General features: G+C 38.9%; 1 protein-coding gene across 7 annotated transcripts in view; it reads right to left on the reverse strand.

The window, feature by feature from the left end:
* OXR1 (oxidation resistance 1) overlaps positions 1-22,868 on the reverse strand; it is a gene marked incomplete at both ends in the record, with an annotated part of 174,349 nt that overhangs the window by 49,345 nt on the left and 102,136 nt on the right. For 3 of the 7 annotated variants that reach the window (XM_084230225.1, XM_084230223.1, XM_084230224.1), the window contains one exon: positions 8,102-8,300. The exons of the other annotated variants lie outside the window; for them this stretch is intronic. In XM_084230225.1, coding sequence (XP_084086351.1) covers positions 8,102-8,300 — 199 coding nt within the window. Of the gene's footprint in view, positions 1-8,101; positions 8,301-22,868 lie in introns of those variants that run through there. 7 annotated transcript variants of the gene reach the window in all.

The raw sequence follows: 22,868 nt of genomic DNA on the forward strand, positions 1-22,868 counted from the left end.
TCCTATTAGTTCCTCTTTTGGGGCTCTTTCCCTATCTAGCCAAGGATTTTTGTGGTGGCCTTTTCCTAATTGAAAAAGTCCATAATAAAAAGTGTTATAAAGTGCTGATACTTAAAGTAGGCTACAAGGACAAGCAGCAGTGTATCCCCTTTGAATTTACCATGAATGAGGACTCTCAGGCCTCACTCCAGAACTATGGGTTCACAGTTGACTTCACTACTAAAAGAGCTTTCAAAAGGATCAAACGTAAAGTCTGAATAACTGAGAGAAAAAAAACAAAGGGCTTGCCCATGTAACTCCCTACTCATAGAGTAACACAATTTTCAATCTCCATTCAACTAATGTAATTATTTTCTAAATTAGTCATTGTGACATAATGTATTATTGTTGTGTCCCTTCCTGGGGAAGAATATAAAATACATCACACCATCCCACTGAAGTCAAATATGACCACATAACTTGCCTTGTCCAGTGAAACATGAACAGAAGTAATAAATTTCCAGGTGAATGTAATACCCAACATTATTCTTCATAGCTCTGGATTCCCCCATCTCAAGACCAGAGCTATTTCATGTAGTTGTAGCTCCATGAACATGGACCCAAGAGGAAAGATGTAATTGCTAAAAGGCATTTAATTCCTGAAAGACATACACACTCAGGTGCACATGCAAATTTACTCATTCTCATTTCTGCTCTTGGTTAAATTATAGTGCTTGGAGAATAAAAGAATTCTTAAGGAATTCCTGCTTAAAAAGCAAATCATCTACTAGAAGAAAAAGAAAACAGTTCTTGCTTGCTTCAGATTCTTTAGTGAAATAGTTATTCAACGCCACAAAACAAATTATGTCAACTTTACCAAAAACTCCAGGAGTGATGAGGATATAATAAAATAACTATATGGGTCATGAATAGTGAAAAACTGTCTATCCTATAAGCATAAAAGTGTAAAAATAGTAGAATGAGTAAAGAATAGGAGGTAGGGGAAGAAAAATGGGAGATTGAGCTGTTACTGTCATAAAGATTTAAATATAGGGCCTCCCCTGGTGTCACAGCAGTTGAGCGATGGGCTGTGAAGCTGCCCACAGCCTCTGCAGCGCCAGTTCGATCCCAGGCCACCGGAGAGGGTCCCACATGGTGCACAGACCTCTCCTGCAGCCTGCTGCTCCCTTCAGCAGTGTACTTCCTCGTAAGCCTGCCTGTTCTGTTTCCGGCTCTGGCTCTGGTGAATTCTCTCACCCTCCAGTGCTTCTGACTGTACCCAGTGCTTGTATAAATAAATAAATCAATCTTAAAAAAAATTAAATATATTTCCCTTAAATCTAAAGCAAGAATGTAACGACATCAATAACAACCACTTACTATTTTTCAGACGGCTTAGTTTTAGACATACCATTCAGGAACTACTACTTATGGCAAACAATATCTTCTAGTCATTCCTTCTTTCTAACCATCCATCCATCATTCTACATATCTGTGTACATATCTCAACAATACTGCCTTCTCTAAAATTACTTATGTCTCTGGATGGTTGAACTGGAAGTGTCTTTTAAACTTTTAAACTCTGCACTCTATGACTTCCTCATAATTAGCATGCATCAATTTTACAAGAAAAAATTTTTTTTCTTAGACTGGAGCCAAATATTCCAAGAATATATCTTCAGTATTTCTCCCTCAAGCATAAACATGACTTCATATTTCAGGAATTTTTAATTGTCAGTCACACCTCAATGTTCCTAATGTCTCAGTCCTATTCAGAGTCTGGCATACAAATTTAAACATGCATCTCTTTACTTAACCTGAATGAAATAAGTACATACCCAAAGTACTTGTGAAGAAAAGTTTTAAAAACTTGCTAAACTCCTCTAGACTCATTAATTTGACTGAGAAACATTAAGAAAAATAATGCCTTTTAAGAATTACCTAAGAAACACATTGACTTAAGTCCTAAACTTGAGAGATTTTTATTTATGATCTACTCTTCAAGTGTCAAATCTTAGAAATCTGAAGCTATAGTTGGGGCTTTGTCATCAGAATTTTTTTAATAGCTTGCCAGGGAATTCTAACAGCAGTAAGCTGAAAGACATTACTCTAGAACAATGCTGTCCAGTGAAACCTCTTGCAATAATAAAAATACTTCATCTCTGCATTATTGAATATGGTAGCCACTAGCTTTGTGGTTTCTGATTACTTCAAATGTTACTAAAGAAGACTGAAAATTGAATTTTCAATTTAATTTAAATTAATTTATACTAAAATAGCCACAAGTGCTAGGAGCTACCATGTTAGACAACAGAGATAATAGAATTCAGAATCCATATTTCTCAATTCAATTCCTCACTAGTCAAATTTCAAGTGCTCAAAAGCCACATCTGTCTATGGGCTACCATCATTGCAAAAACCCTATTGAGTAGCACTGTTTTAGTAAATCAAAAATTTTAGAGTCTTGACAATATAATCTAAAATCTATAGTTTGTAGGCCTCCCTGGTGGCGCAAGGGTTAAAGATAGCGCTATCAAGCAATCAAAAGCCTCTGAAGCATAAGTTCAATCCCTGCCAGGGAGCAACCCACATGGTATAGCAGACCTCTCCTGCCTCGCCCGCTGTTCCCCTCAGCAGTGTGTTTTATTTGATCAGCCTGTTCTGCTCCCTACTCTGTCTCTGGTGAATCCTCTCACTACCCCCCACACCTCTGGCCTGTACCCCAGTTCTTGTATGCATAAAGAAATCTTAAAAAAAATGAAATCTATGTTTTGTAATCCAGTAACTACCCTCTAATTAAGACACACCATCAGCTAACTGTATATTTGGATTAATTTCCTTGGCCATATACAGAACTGCTATTACGAACTTGCATTCTACTGTTTCTACTGTTAAATTATTGAAATGCACTAAAGAATGGTGTATAAAAATTAGCTTTCTGAAATCAGAATCTGTATTTACAATAAAGATGGTGAGAAAATACTATTTGCTATCTTGGAACAGTTCCATAAGAATTTTTTCTCTTTATTCCCACTATCAGGAATGGTGTGTTTCTCCAAAGTGCCTGAGCAACATGTTTTTTGTTTTGTTTTGTGGGACCCTCCCAGGTGGCCCAGGGAAGGGCACTGCAGAGGTTGCAGGCAGCCTCACAGGCCAGCGCTCAACCGCTCCACCACCAGGGGAGGCCCTGAGCAACAGGTTTTATCTTTATCCTAAGGAAATTGTAATTTGTGTGACCACATTTCTTTCTTTTTACTGACTGCCAGAAAACAAAGGCAGATTTTTGGTCTATTCTCTTAATACATCCATTTGCCCGTAAATCATACTTTTTTTTGTATTAATATCATTCATTCAACAAAATGTATCAAGAGTGCATTCTGGTACCCAAGAAGGAAGAATTTATACACAGAAAAAACTATTTGCAACTACTCACTTTTTAATTAATACTTGATTTATTGAAGTACAAATATTAAAACCCAGTTTTTCCTTAAATAATTCAACTATAAAATATATTCTATTTATAAGTCTAGTAAAGTTTAATATTTCTATGGTGGTTTTAATAGATAGTCAATTCGAGCAGAAAACAAACTAAATATCCTCAAATAATCCTATTTATACAACTGGAGTACTTAAATGCTTTCACATTTTAAACTGCACTTATAACTATACTACATTCGATTTTGAACATTTTATGTACCTCTCTAACAAGTAACCTTTCTAAGAACTTAATTACACTAAATACATTAAATTATTTAATACAATGATTATACATTTTAGACATTCCAATAATTTCTAAATTTAGCTGAATTCTTGCACCTTTAAGTTTAAAATCACAAGTCAAAAAACAATTATACAAGTATTCATTTTAAATTAGATTCACAAGACTTACTGTACTCATTCTGACAGATCTAATTTTCTGAAATATAATATTTTAAAGACCATAATACACTGATTACTCATAGTATTAATATAAAAATATTAATACTAAACATTTAAAAAATCTCAACATTTCTCTATATCCTTCTACCCTTACTATGGACAAGACTTACCCACAAGAGTGATTCTCAAAGTGTGGCACTCAGGTCAGAAGCATCAGCATTACTTGGGAAATTGTTGGAAATGCAAACTATGCATCCCATCCCAGAAGTTCATAAGAGAAATTCTGGGAGAAGGTGTCCAACATTATTTATTTATTTATTTTTAAAGATTTATTTATTCATGCATACAAGAACGGGGTATAGTCCAGATGCACGGGAGGGTGAGAGGACTCACCAGAGACAGAGTGGGGAACAGAACAGGCAGACTGACTGAAATACGTTGCTGAGGGAAGCAGCCAGGAGAGACAGGAGAGGTCCTTTAGAGGTTCTTGACCTTTCCTGGGTTCAAGAAAAGTTATTACCTAATTCTTCTATAATCTGCAACTGCAATTTCCAACCAAATACATATCCAACTTTTCTAATATTTTTATTGGATTTTGAATTTTCAGGTCTGTTACTTTAGTATTTATCTAATTCTAAAGAAATTAAAAGCATAATATTCTTTGGTCTAATTTTATTTGCTTTAACTTTAACATCATATATGGTAGAATTCTGCATTCTTTTCACATTTTTTCCCCTGTATGACAAGGCCTCTTAAAAATATGAAGCTAACACTTCAAAACATAAAGGATGGATGCTACATTCTTTATTTCTTTGGCTCAGTTTCCCCATAAGGAAAAAGTGATAATAGTAGTACCTACATTCCAGAGTTGTTATAAGGACTAAATAAAAATCTCTGCTAATGTCTGCCCCATTGGAAATGTTCTTAGCATCTATTATTCTTGCTATCATTCTTTCCACCCACCCTGTCCTTCCAAAAGATACTCTTTTAATTGCTAAAAGTAAATGAAGAAACAGTTTCAACAAGTCTGAAATGTGTTTAAAATATACTGTCACCCAGTGGGAAAACAGAGTTGATAACAGGGCAGTTTATGGTAAAAATAATATTTTAAGTTGAGACTCTATAAGCTTATTTAATCTCTATACTTATTAGAGCATGAACTAGTAAAGTGAATACTTTATAAGGTTATATATTATAGGATTACAGTCATGCTCCCAGACAAGAGTTATACTCTTAAGGTACACAATTTTTTTCCTAATCAAATCTAACTTACTCTCTAAGCAAGACAAAAATGATGTTTTCTTTATACTTGTTATTAATTAGAGCAATGGTGTAGTTAGCTCCTTAATGAGTCTAAGTTCCAATTAATGATTTTCCTAAGGGGGCTAACAATTCTGGAGTCAGCAAACACTAAAAGCTAGTAAGAACTACAGCCACCTTGAAGAAGAATAAGGCATCATTCAGTACTAATAACCATGTAGGTAGTTATAAAAAGAGTAAAATCAGACACATTTGACCAGTTTTATTAGTCCATCTTTTATCTGTCAATAGTAAAACTATTTCATCAACATCATCACCAAACATGAAACGGTGAGGGGCCAAGATCACTAACAACAAACGGGCCCTGAAGTACAGCCAATCTTCAAGTGTGGAAGTGTTGGTACAAGAAATACTGCTACAAAATACACAGGACACTTTAAAGAATTAAAAGATGACAGACAGGGCCTCCCCTGGTGGCACAGCAGTTTAGTGCTGGGCTGTGAAGCTGCCCACAGACTCTGCAGCACCGGTTTGATCCCCAGCCAAGGCGAGGGTCCCACAGGGCACGGCAGACCTCTCCTGCCGCACCCGCTACTCCCCTCAGCAGTGTATTTCATCAGTCTGCCTGTTCTGCTCTCTGCTCTGGCTCTGGTGAATTCTCTCACCCTCCCGCGCTTCTGACTGTACCCAGTGCTTGTATAAATAAATAAATAAATAAATAAATAAATAAATAAATAAATAAATAAATAAATAAATAAATAAATAAATAAATCTTTAAAAAAAAAAGATGACAGACAAAAAAAAAAAAAAAGATGACAGACAACAGGACACGGAAGCAGTTGTTATAAATATAAAATAAGGGTAGTCACAAGCTGAAATGTAGAAGAAATCCTTCTAATAGACTGATACTCAGGATCAGATACTCATTATAAACACACAAATACAGGTTATGCCTGTAGCCAAAAACCATCTGGCATGAACAGAGTTTACATTTTAAGCAAGGCTGGCTAGAAAGGACTTTTTTTTTGTAAACATACAGCCTTCTCAAAAATCAACTTAGGAAGTGAGACTTATTCTAAGAGCAGAGAAGGCAATCAAACTATTGCTGAAGCACTTATTTCCTGAGCTGCCCTCAGAATTCTCCAACTTCATGGGCCTATAGTGTTTTTACACCCAAATGCTTTTTTCCCTCATTTTGACTAGCTGTGTTTCGAATGAAAAAGAGCTCTAGAACCCTTGGTATCCAATCAACCTAATTTACAAGCAAAAAGTTAGACACAGAGATAAATAACTTATAAAAATTCTCTGGGGCATCCCGGGTGGCGCAGCAGTTGAGCGCTGGGCTGTGAGGCTGCCCGCAGCCTCTGCAGCACTGGTTCGTTCTCCAGCTGCCTGCGAGGGTTCCCCCCCCACACACACACACACAAATTCTCTGACCAAGTTAATAATATGATTAAAGTCATACTATGACATCACAGGCCTCTCTAACTGTGTCAGAGATTTTGGGTGCACCATGAATACTAAAAAAGGCATAAGACATCTTCACATAAGAGTTTGTAAAGTGTTCTGAAGCTTCAACTTTCAAGGAAAGTGTCAGATACAGCAGTGTGCTCAATAAATATTTCTGAATGAATTTGGGCATACTTATTAAAACATCAACTATATTCCTTCCTCCTTAAGTTACACCAATGAATTCTGTATCTATTTAGAGGCTGGTCACATAGTAATGTTTTCAATTAGGCAACTGAAGACTGATTCAAAAAGATACATATTTATTCAAAAACACTTCAAAGTTCCAGCCTTCATCCCTGATCCCACCTTCAAGGAAAGTCTGTCCAGGTGATGTCTTTCACAATAGAAATAAAGTATCCTTTTTATTCCATAAACATGAATTTAAAAGATATGTTATGCAGAGTGAGGAAGAAGTATTAAAAGGAATCATGATACAACTTGATGTTAATATTCAGGTTTTTCAGATATTACAAATCTACACACAGCTCAAAAGATGTCCTCACTATTTCAACACTTTAAGAATAGCAGGAAGTGGGGTTATGGGTAGAATCTGCGTTTTTCCTCTATTTTCTAAACTCTCCAATCCTCATATATATATAAAAATATATATAAATATATATATATATTTACTGATATTTACTGTCATAGCCACAGAGTGCATATTGACAAGTAATAAAAATGAAACATAAATAACTAGGAGAGATCTGCCACTTAGTAAGCTAAAGTCAGCGACTTTGGAGAAGCTGCCATATGTATGCTTCATGTCGATACCTCTTCAGGAACTGTTTTAAAACCTGAGCTGAGCTCTCAGTATCATGCCATGAGGACTGCCTGTCTGCCACTACGAGGAAAGAAAAGAAAACTAGCAACTACTGCAAACGGCAACAGAGAAAAAAAAGTTTCCAGGTTCTGGCAACTCAGACAAGAGCCAGCCTTTCAAAAAAAAAAAAAAAAGACAAGATACAAATCCCCACGAGGCTCCAGAATCAGTGAAGCAATTTCTTTCCCCAGGTCGCGCCTGGCGTGTTGCAGGCGCTCGAGCGAATGTCACAGCCGGACACCAGCACCAACACGGACCCTGACCCAATCCCACGTTCTTCCAATGATCTCAAAGGCGAAAAACACGGACGTCACAATCGATTCACGACTCCCCTCCCAGCCGGGGGGGGGAATGGGTGTCCCCTCGAAACCCTCGGCGGGTGCAGAAAGTCGGGGCTGAGGAAAGCAGGAAGAGCAGAGCAGGAAGAGCCGCGCCGCACAGTCGCCCAAAGTCTTCCGTCCCCAGAAGCGGGGGTCACCCCTCCTCACCCCAGCGCGGCCGCCCCCACCCCGGCCCCAGGCCAACGCCCCGCCGGCGCCCCCCGAGCCCCCCCGCCCGCGCGGGGCGCCCGCCGGGGCCGCGCCCCCGACCCCGCTCCCCCGTCCTCAGCCCGGGCGGGCCGCGCGGACGGCGAGGGCAGGCCGGGCTCACCAGGTCCCTCCGGGGTGGACGGCGCGGGGAGCCGGGGGGGCGGGGGCCCGCAGCCCGGGTCCCCCCGGGCGGGCTCCCTCAGGTAGTCCTCGAAGTGCACCTGCCGGGCCTCGCCGCCGCCCCCGAAGCTCCACAGGCGGCTGGCCGTGCCCCGCAGCAGGCGCCCGCCCTTGCCGGTGAACGCGGTCAGGTAGTCCATGCCGCCGCGGGGCAGGCCCGCCGGGCCCGCAGACGGTTTCCGCGGCCGCTCGCAGCGCGCCCGCTGCCGTCGGACCCGGCCTGGGGGTGGGGACGCCGCGCGCCTCACAGGAGGCGGGGAGGGGGCGCCCCCCGCGCCGGAGGCCGGGCCCGGGGCGGACCATCGGGGACCGGCGCGCTGGGGGGGCGGGGCAGGGACGGGAGTTTTGAAAAGTTTTTGCTGTTCCTCCCAAACGCTGATCCAGATCGAGTTTAGCTGGGAAAGGAGCGACACGCTTTCTGCAGCAGAAGAGGGCCCCGAGCCCGCGGCTTTGAGGGGAGCTGGATGGGTCCCCCCGCCGATCCCCCCACCCGCCCCGCTCCAGTGGAGCAGGCCCGCCCGCCGGCCCGGGCCGCCCGCCCCGCCCCCCTCCCCTCCCCTCCCCTCCCCTCCCCGGCCGGGCCGCGCCTCCCCGCCCCGCCCCGCCCCGCCGGACTTTCAGGTCCTCCTGGCGGGGGAGGTCGAGCCCCGGGGTTCAAAGGCCAAGCTGGGGCCAAAACGAACCCAGCGGAGGCTTTGCTGGACCCTCTTAGAGTTCAGGGGGGTCACAAATAAACGCCAAAAAGTTTCTGAGGGAGTGTGTTTCTGAGGGAGTGTGAGGAGTGTAGGAGGAGGGGCACTGGCCATGTGAAAACAGCACATTGTAATTTGAGGGCGTGGCGTGGCGGGGGAAGGGACGTTCGTTTTAAGGTAAAAAGTCATCGCTAAATCCAACCCAGATAAAATGCTTCTAGAAAAACAGTATAAGCTTGGGCCTCGCCGGTGGCGCAAGGGGTTAAGCACCGCACTATGAAGCAATCTGCAGCCTCTGCAGCACGAGTTCGATCCCCGGCCGGCCAGAGAGAAATCCACATGGTGCAGCAGACCTCTACTGTCTCGCCCACTGCTCCCTTCAGCAGTGTTCTTCGTTCAGTCTTCTCATTGCCCTCCATCTCTGGCCTGTACCCTAGTTCTTGTATGCATAAATAAATAAATCATAAAAAAAAATATATATATATATATATATGCTCATTTTCGTAAAATAAAGCAATCCACAGTCACACTTGGCATTCGTTGTGGCATTAGGAACTGATGTTAGAGTCTAACGTGCTCTAGAATCTGATCCTGTCAGACAAGGTAATTAAGGGCTCTGGTGAGAAACCTTATCCTCCCGTAGGCAGAGAAAGCTTTGACTCTGACCAGCATTTGCTACAGGATTTTATTTCTTGTGAGGTCTGGTTATTCTCTTCCTTGGATGATTAAGTGCTATGCAAATAAAGATTTAAACTCAGGCCTCCAAAATGTCATCTTTACTCATAATTAGTTGTCTGAACTGTCACCATTCTCCTGATGTCACCAAACTCATCATCAGAATATTTTACTTTGCCTTCTACAAGAACCAGAAAGTCAGAGGTCATCAAATATGAATATTCTCACTTTTCTTCCTTTTCCCCCTTCAATCTATAATTTCCATAATCACCAAAATCTAGATTTTGAGCATTTTCATCACCCCCAAAATAAAGCTCTTTGCAGTCACTCCCATTACACTTGCAGACTTAGGCTACCCCTAATCTACTTCTAATATTTATGGATTTATAGATTTTTCTAATACATGGAATCACACAATATTTGTTCTTTAGTGTGTGCTTTTTTCATTTAGCATAATGATTGTGAGATTTTGTTCATGTTGTAACATATTGTTTTTCAGTGCAAAGTAATATTCCATTGTAGGAATATATCACAATTACGCATTAGTAAGTTGATGGACATTTGGATTGTACTCACTTTTGGGCTATTATGAATAATGTGGCTATGCTCATTTATGTATAAATACTATTGTTGACATGTTTTCAGTTCTGTTGGGTATATACCTAGGAATGAAATAGCTGATTTTTAAAATAATATATTGAAAGTTTAATGTCTACAATGTGATAAGCAATGTGATGATTGATGCACGTGTATATTGTGAAATGATGACCATATTACCTTTTCTTATTTTTTTTTTTTTTTTGGTGGTGAGAGTATTTAAGACTACTCATTTAGCGCTTCTCAAGTATATAATAAAGTATTGTTAATTACAGCCACCATGCTATGCCATGAGAACTTACTCATCTTAAAACTGGAAACCTGTGCCATTGGAACATCTAATCTTTGCCCCAACTCATGTCTCCTCAAAACCACTATTTTACTCTATTTTTATGAATTCTGCTTTTTTAGTGTAACACGTAAGAACTAATCCTGTAAAATCCTTAGAACACTGGGCAAATCTTCATGATTTTGGATTTGGCAATGAATTCTTAAAAATGAGTCAAAAGCAGGAGCAACAAAAGTAAAAATAAATAAAACTGTTGAAATTAAAAACTTCTGTGCATCAAAGGACACTATTTGAAAAGGTAAAAAGACATTCCATAGAATGGGAGAAAATTATCGTATTGATTTATCTGGTAAGTTCTTTATAAAGAACTTTTACAACTCAACAACAACTCAACTCTTGTTGTTAAAAAAAGACAAAGGGTTTGAATAGATATTTCTTTAAGAAATATACATGAATCATGAATAAGCACATGAAAAATTTAACATCATTAGTTATTAGGGAAATGTACATTGAAACCACAATTAGATACTATGTCATACCATTACTATGACCATAATCAAAAAATTGTAAAGAACAAGTGTGATACAGATGTGGAGTTTGGAACCCTCATACACTGCTGGTCAAAATATAAATGGTGGGGCCTCCCCGGTGGCGCAGCGGTTGAGCGCTGGGTTGCGAAGCTGCCTGCGGCCTCTGCGGCGCCGGTTCGATCCCCGGCTGCTCCCCGGCCACCGGAGGAGGATCCCACATGATGCGCAGACCTCTCCTGCCACCCGCTGCTCCCCTCAGCAGTGTACTTTGGTCCTTCTGCCTGCTCTGCTCCCCACTCTGGCTCTGGTGAATTCTCTCACCCTCCCACGCTTCTGACTGTACCCAGTGCATGTATAAACAAAACAAACAAACAAATATAATAAATAAATAAAAACATGCCTCTATAAAAAAAAAAAGTTTAAAAAAAAAAAATATATAAATGGTGTGGCCAACTGTGGAAAACCGTTTGGTGGTGCCTTATAAGATAACTTAGAATTACCACATGACCCAATATTTATACACCACTTAAATATACTCACAAAAATGTAAATATGTGTTAATTAACAACATCAACAAAAAGAGAATGCTAATTTTACCTGACTTCCCTCTGGGATGAGTCACTTTCATGTCCCAGCAGTGAAACCTATTGACTTCTGTGATGTTACCATCCAACTGCTCAAGCAGTACTTTCTTAATACCTGGGGTCAAAGATTTGTCTATAAAAGTCACCTCTGCTATTGTGAAGAGGAAAAAAAAAAAAAAAAGAAGAAGATGGACCCTATGTCCAACAGGACTCAGATCTTGACTTCAGAAGATCCATTACAGGCTCTGTGGTGGGAAGCAACTGACTTAGCCTCTCTGTTTCTCAGGCTTCTCAACTGTAAGCAGAGTACATAGGGGAAGTACGTGGGAAGACTTGAATGAGGTAGTGCAAGAAACATTCCTAAAAGAGTGCCTGGAACACAGTAATACTTCCTATTAAAACACTTGAAGTTATACTTTTAGTTTTATGCTTATGACAGTCAGACTCAATGCAAGAAATAGTTGTGTGAGGAGCTGATGTTAAATTCAGTGTTGAATATTCAGTATAACTAATTTTAAATTATTTTTGATAGATATTTAGAATTTCCTGTCAGGGGAAAAATCCTTGTGAAAACTCAACACAGGCTTTCACTGATCAGACAATAAATCTTATCATCTTGCCTTAATTTTTTTCCCCCGAAAGAAACTGCTTGGAGGTACAGCTGAGAAGTGGGATGCCCTTGGGAGGAACAATGAGTACACAGAGCTCTCACAACCTCCAGGGTGGGTGGCTGTTGACCCCATCCAGACAAAGTTCTTGCAAACCCCTGCAGGACCCCACTAACCACTGCCTAGTCAGGTGCAGAGTGAGAAAGTAACCCAAGGTATCCAGAGGCCACACAACCACCCATGGCAGGCCCCCAGCAGCTTGCTCAGACATATGCCCACTGGCCCCAGCAGCCCGGACATCCACCTGACAGCCCACGCCGAGCAGAGCAAACTCAAAAACAAACAATGGGGAGAAAGGAAAATACAAATGGTCAAGCAAGCCCTCATACGAATAATACACCATAGAAAGAAAATCAGTCTTCAGAACTGAACAAGTCAGACAGGAAAGAATTTTTCTGCCTGACAAATTAAGAATTCACAATTGCCATAATTAAAAAACTTGAAGACAAAAGAGAAAATGCAAAAAGGGAGAAGGAAACTATGAGAAACATAATCAATGAACAATATTGAAAACTTTTAAAGACTGAAGCTTCAAATAATAAAATAAAGGAACTACAAAATGTTAAAAGATCAATGGAAGAGGGCCTCCGTGGTGGCACAAGGGGGTATGACACAAACTATGAAGCAATCCACAGTCACTGCAGCACCTAGTTCAATCCCCAGCCAGGGAGTTACCCACATGCCACAGCACACCTCTCCAGACTCACCCACTGCTCCCCTCAGGAGTGTATTTCAGTCAGTCTGCCTGTTCTGTTCCCCGCTCCGTCTCTGGTGACTCCTCTCACCCTCCCACCCCCACCTCTGGCCTGTACCCCAGTTCTTGTATGCATAAATAAATAAATCTTAAAAAAAATCAATGGAAGAGCTAAAAATTCTGGGAAAAGCCATGAAAATATAATAGATGATATGACAGAATGAATCAGCACTCTTGGAGATACAAAGTGAACCATAAAAGTAAAAGAGAGAGAGATACAAAGGAAGAAGACTGAAGAAATACTTTGAGAATTATCTGACACCATGAGGAAAGGGAATATACAAGTTATAGGAATCCCAGAAAAAGAGAGAGACAAGGGAATTGAAAAACTCTTCAAGGAAATAATTGAAGAGAACTTCCCAAACCTGAAGAGGGAAATGAAAATAGACCTACAGGAAGCTAGAAGGATACTAAATTACCATGATGACAAGAAAACTACAGCAAGACATTAACAGTAAAGCTATTGTCAAAAAGATAACAATGAAACTGACTGGGGGGAAGAAACAGATTGGGCTGACATCAGACTTATCTAAAGAAACATTAGGGGCAAAAGGATAATGGAGTAACATATTAAACTCCTAGACAAATAAATGCTAGTCAAGAATACTTTATCCTACAAAGCGTTCCTTCCTTTATGAGAAAAATAAGGACCTTCCCAGACAAACAAAATTTCCAGAAATTCGCTACTATGAAACCTCCACTCCAAGAAATATTACAAGACTTAAAATCCATACCAACAGAGGAATGAATAGGAATAACTGAATATGGTATTGAGCAAAACCATAAAATGATGAACAAAGTGGCAATAATAGACTTCCATGTATTAATAATTACCCTAAACATAAATGGACTAAACTCACCAAACAAAAGACACATGGTAACATGTTGGATTGGAAAATAGAATCCAATCTTCTGCTGTTTCAGGAAATATACCTAAACTCTAAAGATAAACACAGATTGAAAGTAAAGGATTGGAAAGCAACCTTTTTTCTGTACTTGTTAATATCTGGTCTTATTGAAATTATTTTTTTAACTAGATTTTTAAATTAAGAGGATAACAGATAACCAGATAAATGCATATGGTAAAGCAAAACAAAAATTCTAGTCATATGGTGGTTATATTATTATAAATCTCTCATGTACTTTCAAATTCAGCCTCTGCAGTTTTATATTTTTCCACAAAATTTTAATCAGACATGCTTACTGGTGTTGGTATATGTGTATCCTTTTTGGCAAAACACAAATGGGCATATACTGTATCCACACTTCTACACAATTATTTTCCCCCTACAAAATTAATTGTGGCAACCTTTCCATATCAATCCATTCTAGATCAATACTTTATTCTTTTTATAGCTACAGGGTTGAAATTATTGTCTGTTAAGGCTCTTTTTTTTTATTTGTTGGAGAATTTAATTCTATCACGTTTACTTTCTCCCACCCCAAAATTGTAGGAACTAAAAAACTCACTTGAAAGTACTGAGTTGGAATCTTGTGCACTATATATTTAGGGTATTTAAACATGCTTAAGAAATTATGCTCCTCTGTCACCATTTCCTGAAACATTGTTTCTTCATTGTGGAAATAATGACTATAATGCAATATTTATTGTTTAAGCAATAGTGATGACATCTTAAATGTGAAAATCTCAAGTAAGACAATTATTGCTATGAATAGGAAATGGAGAAAAAGAATGCCATGAGAGCTAGGCAAAGATCCTAATTGTGTTTTTATAAGGAAAGAATGATATGTTTAATAACCCCAAAATAACTAGAAACAGATTACCAAAAGAATTGGTTATGTGATTTCTATATTGCCTTAATAGACTATTTATATTTTAAGGAAACTATTTTATGATTTTTACACCGACTGATGAATAAAATAGTGATTAATGCTCACTCCTCAGCTTTTTTGTTTCTCATATCTGTCAGTCATATTACATGCCAAGAATGCTGAACTTGAGCTCACTTCTTTCCCTTTATTTTCTGTGAACACGGTTCACAGAAATGGTTTTTCTGAAATGGTATCAAATGGTTTTTCTATTAATAACAGCTCCCTGGCAAACTTTCTTACTCCTAAAATTATTACTAGTAGTTACAATAAGTTACTCATTCCTTTTAAACTACTTTTTAAGGCAGTTAAAATATAAGAATCTTAGGAAATCAAATGGGATTTAAGCTGGAAGCCACTATTCAATCAAAAAATGGGCAGAAGATTTATATAGATACTTCTGCAAAGACATAAAGATGGTTAATAGAGACATGAAGAATGTTTGCATTCACTTATTATTAGAGAAATGCAAATCAAACCACAGTGAGATATCACCTCACAGCTGTGAGAATGGCCTGTATCACAAAGACAGGAAATAATATGTGTTGGAAGGGTGTAGTGAAAACACTACACTCATTCACTGTTGGTGGGAGTGCAAATAGTTGCTACCCCCAAGCAAAACAATACGGAAATTCCTTAGCAATCTAAAAAATGGAAATATCTAGCAAGACCTCTCCTATGTATTTATCCAAAGAATATGAAATCACTAATCTGAAAAGATTTATGCACACCTATGTATATGGCATTATTTACAATAGCTAAAACATGGAAACAAATTGAATGCCTACTGTGGGGTTTTATATATAATCAATAGAACACTACTCAGCTAGTAAAAATATGAATTCTTGCCTTTTGTGACATGGATGGAACTTGAGGTGATTATGCGAAGTAAAATAAGTCAGAAAATGAAAGACAATTATAGGATGTTTTCTCTAATATGGGGAATAGAAATAACCAAAGCAAATGATTAACAAATTACAACAAAAATGACTGTTAAGACTATAAAAATTAATGTTTATAGGGTGGGGTGGGGGTGAGGAGGATGGGGCTGGAAGCGAACAAATATCAACCTGATAGTGGGAAGGGTACTAGAACTTTGGTGGTGGGGAGGTGAGGCTTAGACAAACACACACACACACACACACACACAGGCAAAGATGTACCTCAGCAATTCATGTAGTTTGGTCAATCAATAAAATTTGACAAAATAAATCTAAAGGAATGAATCTAATATTCACGTAGTACATCTGAATCTGTCAGTAAATCTGAAGCCAAATTTGATAAATTGTCAACTTGATTCCTCTTGAACTTAATCTTTTGTTTATTTAACGTCTAAGTGCTTCTTTCTCCATTAAAAGGGTCATGCTAACATTCCACATCTGTACTATATGAGATTTTCAGCTGTGTCAAATTTACCATAGAAAGAAAATATAGATTGTTGTTTGGATATAACCGCAATAAAAGTACTCATGAGTATATGATAGATTTAATATGACCCTTGAATAAGATGGGAAAGAGCTTTATATTAATTTTAAAAAGGTTGGCAGATGACAGCCTTGTATGTGACTACTTTAGACTCTAAAATCCAAGCACCTTTTTCTCAATTTGAGAACTGTCAAAAAGTGTTAAACTGCCATACTTGTTAGAAATAACAGATCTATGCAGTCAAGTAAGGATCCAGTAATCTAGTCACAGAGAATGGTAACTGACACTTAGGTTACAATAACACACATCAACTTATCATAAAATTATTTCAGGACTATTTTTATATCCTATCAAAGATTATAATTACAATTATGTAATTACAGCCCTAAATTCTCCATACCTGAATGTGGCAGCTTCTGACTTTGGATCAGTTTCACTTAGCTCCTTGAACAAGTGCCAAGAAATATTACCACTGGTACCCTAAGTTGTAAAGCCTTAACACAGCTTTAAAAGTCTTTGGGAAGACATCTTTACAGACACATCACCCAAAGCAGTGATAGTGAAGGCAAAGATAAACAGCTGGGACTACATCAAATTAAAGAGCTTCTGCACAGCAAAAGAGACAATAACAAAAACAAAGAGAAACCCCACTGACTGGGAGAACATTTTTGCACACAATACTAATGATAAAGGACTGATCACAAAAATCTGCAAAGAGCTGATGAGACTCAACAACAAAGAAAATAATCCTGTCAAAAAATGGGCAGAAGAGCTAAAAAGAAACTTCTCTGAAGAGGAAATGCCAATGGCCAACAGGCATATGAAAAAATGTTCAACATCACTTGTCATCAGGGAAATGCAAATCAAAACTACCATGAGATACCATCTTACACCAGTGAGAATGGCACATATTAAAAAAACTAGCAACAACAAATGTTAGCGAGGATGTGGAGAAAAAGGAACTCTCCTGCACTGTTGGTGGGAGTGCAAACTTGTCCAACCACTATGGAGAGCTGTGTGGAGATTTCTGGACCTACTAAACATAGAGCTTCCATATGATCCAGCAATTCCACTCCTAGGTATTTACCCAAAGGACACAGAAACATCAATTCCAAAGGGTACCTGCACCCCTATGTTTATAGCAGCACTATTTACAATAGCTAAGCTTTGGATACAACCCAAATGCCCAAAAATAGATGACTGGATCAAGAAGATGTGATACTTATACACCATGGAATATTACTCAGCATTCAAAAAAGATAAACACATGCAATTTGCAGCAACATGGATGGCGCTGGAAGCCAGCAAAATAAGCTCAGCAAAATAAGCCAGAAAGAAAAAGAAAAATACTGATGGTCTCACTCATAGCAGGAATCTAGAAAACTTAAATAAGGGACCAGGAAAATGAATAACTAGAAGAAAGTGAAAATCAAAATCAACAAAAAACTACGAACCAGAGACACTCTATGGGGGATGGGGGGCGGGGAGGGGAGGGATTGGGGTCAAAATAAGGGGGTTACAATTGTATGGGGAATATAAAATAAAATTTATTAAAAAAAGTAATTTTCATGAACACCAGGGAACTGGTTCATGAACAAATTTAAATAAATTACTGAGATTAATGGGAAAACAAACAAACAAACAAACAAACAAAAAAGTCTTTGGGAAAGGACACAAAAACATTAATTCAAAAGGAAACCTGCGCTATGTTTATTGTAGCACTATTTACAATAGTTAAATTTTATTTTATTATTGTTTTAAATATTTATTTATGCATACAAGAGCTGGGATACAGGCCAGACATGCGGGGGGTGAGAGGATTCACCAGAGACAGAGTGGGGAACAGAACAGGCAGACTGACTGAAATACACTGCTGAGGGGAGTAGAGGGCAGGACAGGAGAGGTCTGCCCTGTCATGTTGGTTTCTCTCTGGCAGGCCGGGGATCGAACTTGTGCTGAAGAGGCTGCGGACTGCTTCATAGTGCAGTGCTTAACCCCTTGCACCACCAGGGAGGCCCAACAATAGCTAAATTTCAGAAATGACCCAAATGTCCCAAAACAGAGGAATGGATCAAGAAGATGTGGTATCTATGCACAATGGAATACTACTCAGCAATCAAAAAATATAAACTCATGCCATTTGTGGCAACATGGATGGAGCTGGAAGGGATACCGATACATGAAATAAGTCAAAAGGAAAAAGATAAATATCGGAGAGTTTCACTTATATGTGGAATATAGAGAAACTGAACAAAGGGTCAGGAAAAAGACAAACAGTAAAGGCAAACAGTAAAGGAGGGTGCAGGAGGGGGTCAAAACAGTGGAGGGAAGAGCACAAGGGACTATGGTGATGGATCATGGGTGCTACAGTGGTGGGAGAACTCTGGGGAATCAAATATCAAATACAGTGATGAACAATGCTGTAAGAAAAATTAATTTAATCAACAGGGGAAAAAAAAGTACTTGTGAGCAATAGCCAATCGAAATCCATGAAGCGAAATGTTATGTCATGAAGACAATATTCTATTCTCTACAAATCCTAGGTTTCTTCTCTACCTGTACTTTCCATGGGGTTGTCTTTACAGACAACACTAAATGTATAGGCATGAAGTAGTCTCATCTCACCCTCTGTCTTTGTTTCTGATCTCTTAGGCTGTACTCCAATTCCATTTCTCACTTAATTCTAAGTTTGTACATGTTGCTGCAATTTATTTCTGTTTATTGAATAGAATTTTGATAGCTCATGGTCTTAATCTAAAAAAGCTGGTAGGTAAGTGAAATATTAGAGTGTGCAGTATATTATATGTTTTATTTCAATATAATAATTTTAGGTATTAATTTGAACTCTTAAAATTATTTGATATTTTACATATGAAGATAATTTCATATTTCATAGAAATATGAAAATGGAAAAAAGAAAAAGAATACTTGGAGAGAAATCTAAGTCTGTTACTAGTTAATACTGCTATTCCCAAATGCAAGTTTCCAGATCCATTCTGTAGCTGGTAATTAGGGTAAGTCGTCAGTCATTTGTTTAGGGTTCTTTTTTCTCCTTTTGGGGAAAAAACTGAATCCTGGGCTGTATCATGACAAGATAAAATGAAACATGGTAATGAAAAGAGAAGCTACCTACAAGTCCACTCATCTCTCTTAGACACAAAACGCTGGGCAGCAAGTTCTTACCCACTAATATTCTGTTTCAACCACTGTGCATGAGGAGCAAACTGTTCAGTGCTGAACATAATATTTGAAAGAAAAAGAACCTACTCCTCTTCCCAAAATATATAGGAGAGCCCTGAATATCTACTTCCCATCCCAAACACTCTTTGAGAGAAGAAATCATAATGCCAGATGAATCCATCAAAATCCAACAGCACATCGGAAGAGAAATGCAAACCTGGATGATTAATCCTTAAATGAACCCCACTGAACAGACAGATTTTATTTTTCAAAAAAATCCTGCACTGGTAATTTTCTTCCACTGCAGATCTACTCTTGACTCTCATTCTTCTCTGTCAGCAGCAGACACTGCAATATAACTGGCTTCTGATTTTGTGTTTGGCCACTTTTCAGCCACCACTCAAGAGCAGCACACCACATCCACCGAAGCCCCACACTCACCCCCTATCCCTATCCAGAAACTCTCATGGGTACTGGGCTAGTGCTACAACCAACATCAGTGGCATGCAAAATATTTATTAAATCAAGTGCACAAGCCTGATTGGCAGTCATTTTGTCCTTACCCTACTGGTTTTCTGGAAGTCAAGATGGGGATGAGATTCTTAAAAGATATGGAAAATCATTGTTAGCCTCTCAGATTGAGCTGGTCCAGATAACACACTGCATGATATATAAGCACATACATTTATGTATGCTTATTAAACCCTATATGTTGTGTGGTGACGTGCAATCTCTCAGCTTCTAGTTTCTTTCCCTTTAATCCATCTCCAACCCAGCCAGAGTAATCTTAAATTCACAATTTAATTGTTGCCTTTTCTCTACTTTAAAAGCATTCCTTATTCACAACAGTGGCTTTCTATTGGTAATGAGAATCAGTTGTGGAATATATTTTCAAATGCTTATTTCCAAGCTATCCCCCAGAGATTTGGATTCCTGGCTTGTTGGTGAGACTCAGGAACCTGCATTTTTTCAATTATGAGCCACGTTTGAGATCTGCTGCTTTATAGTTCTTCCAGTTGCTTTTGCATATTTAGTTCATGTGAATCACACATTAACTTCTGAAATAAGGCAATGAGACTAGTTTTGGCAAACACTGACTACAAATGCCATATGTGTTTTACACTCATATGTATAAAGAACAGTCTCTGTTTAAAATAGCCAATGCTTTTCCCTTCATATGCCTCTGCCCCTGCCTCAGCTACCAAGAATACTACCTACTCCAGATGGTACATCTCTGAGATGGTCAAGTGTCCAGGGACCTGGATCCCTGAGAAACTATGGGGCTTACAGGTGTTCTCCCTAGCCTCAACCTGCATTGGACATGTAACATGAGCAAGAAGTAAACACAGGACACTGAGGTTTGGGGATACACTTGGCACCATAGCAGTTTAGCCTACACTTTGACTGATCTTGGAGTTCTGTAAATGCTCAATTTACATTTATTTTTACCGCATGTGCCAAATCAAGAAGACTACCTGATTTATGTTGTCAAATAAATATATTTTGTTTTTCAAATTAGTCATTTCTATATTCTGAAGCATATTCTGAGATTGAAAGCTTGTCAATTTTTTTAAAGATTATTTATTTCTGCATAGAAAATAGAAGAATTATGTGTAGGTCAGATGTGGAGGAGGGGCTGAGAGGATTCACAGAGACAGAGTGGGGAGCATAACAGGCAGATTTACTGAAAACACACTGCTAAGGAGAGCAGCAGGCTAGATAGGAGAAGTCTGCTGTGCCAAATGTGGGTTAGATCCCTGGCTGGGGATCAAACTCAGGCCTTAGTGGTGATAATGCTGAGACTTAACCACCTATGCCACCAGGGAAGCCTGAGATTATCAGTGAAATAAGTCTTCATCCTCTTTCATATGATGCTTTTAACACATTACAGCAACCTTGTTAGACATAATGGGCTTGTGATGTTTACCTAGTTGAGCCTTTCATTTTGATCAATTTCTTAGCCAAGCCCAAAGAAGTCAAGTGAGTCTTTCAAGGTCACATACTTGGATAAAAACAGAGCTAGAAGAATCAAGGCCTTCCCTGCAGGGCATGTGGCCACATGAAGTGTTCCATCTTTGACTGTAGCAATTTATTGTTGCTCTCTCATTTCACTTGTTAATGTGCAATGATGTCTCCTACAGGATTTTCCAGCTGTGAAAGCTAGGTCAAACTATTTACTCATTTTTGAGTTTCTGATCTGTAGGAAAAAAGAACAATCTTGTAGCCAATCTCACAGTTGTGTTGTGATTAGAAAGGTCAGGACATATGTACAGTGTTAGGCCCACTGCTCTTTTTAAATGGACAAATTTAGATTTACTGTCTTCAGATTTCAGTCTATACTTCTAGGTCAGGGGTCAGCAAAGTTTATCTTGTGGATTAAAGCTGGCCCAAAATCTGTTTTTGTAATTCAGTTCTACTAGAACACAGCTACACCCTATCTAATTATGTACTGTCTGTGGCTGCTTTGGGACTCTAACAGCAGAGATGACTAGTTGTGACAGAGGCCTTATGGCCCAGAAGTCTAAAATACTTATTCCCTTGGCCTTTTTCAGGAAAATTCTGGTGACCTATGTCCTAAATTGCTCTGATCATTTCAAAACTACTCTTGGTTCTTTCATCAGCCGTATCATTTAATATCTTTCTTCACTAAGTCAGTGATAAATTTGTCTCTATTCAAATTTTTCTTAATATACCAAATGGACAATAGGAAACAGGGCACAACACAGATATTGCCTTCATGGCTGACAATGGTTACCAGTCACTATACACAGTGATATGAAGAAGGGTGACTCCATTAAATGACACCATCATCCAGTTCTCATTTATCAACAGTGTCACATTTGTTCAGTGCCTTTCTAAGGTGCAGAAGATCAGATACAGAATCCAAATGATCACTGTTTTTCTCCTTCCATGTGGTTTTAAGCCTGCATTGACTCCATATTCTTCAACAACACTTCAACTTGATTTTTTTGAAATCTGAATTATTCCTCTACTATTGTGTCCTGGCAGGTCTCCTTTTATACAGGTAAAGATTAGCCATTAGAGGTCAAATCTAGTTCTTCTTCCTCGGCACACATTTTCCAGCTTCCTTTCCATCCAGAGTGCCTAGATGGGTGAGTTCTCACTACTGGATGAATCACACCATAATTCCTAATACTTCCAGGCCAGGCCCATGGGAGCATTTCACTGGCTGTCTTTTCTGTTGTTTTCCTTTCCATAACCTGGAAGCAGATGAGCTTAAATACCTGAGAAGCACTTTATTAAAGGAGAGAGAAAGAAGGATTCTGGGTCCCCAAATCTATACTTGCAGGAAAGCTACCCACCACTCAGGAACACCAGTTTCAGACTTGAACGAACAAGAAATAAACTTCTACTGTATTTAAGTCATTTTATATATGTGTATGTAAAATGAGGTTTGTTTCTTATGTTTCTTATAAAATTGTATAATTTTCACAACTATATTATGATTCCAATGGGATTTCTA

This window comes from Talpa europaea (genome assembly GCF_964194135.1).
Source record: "Talpa europaea genome assembly, chromosome: 3".
Lineage (NCBI taxonomy): Eukaryota > Metazoa > Chordata > Mammalia > Eulipotyphla > Talpidae > Talpa > Talpa europaea.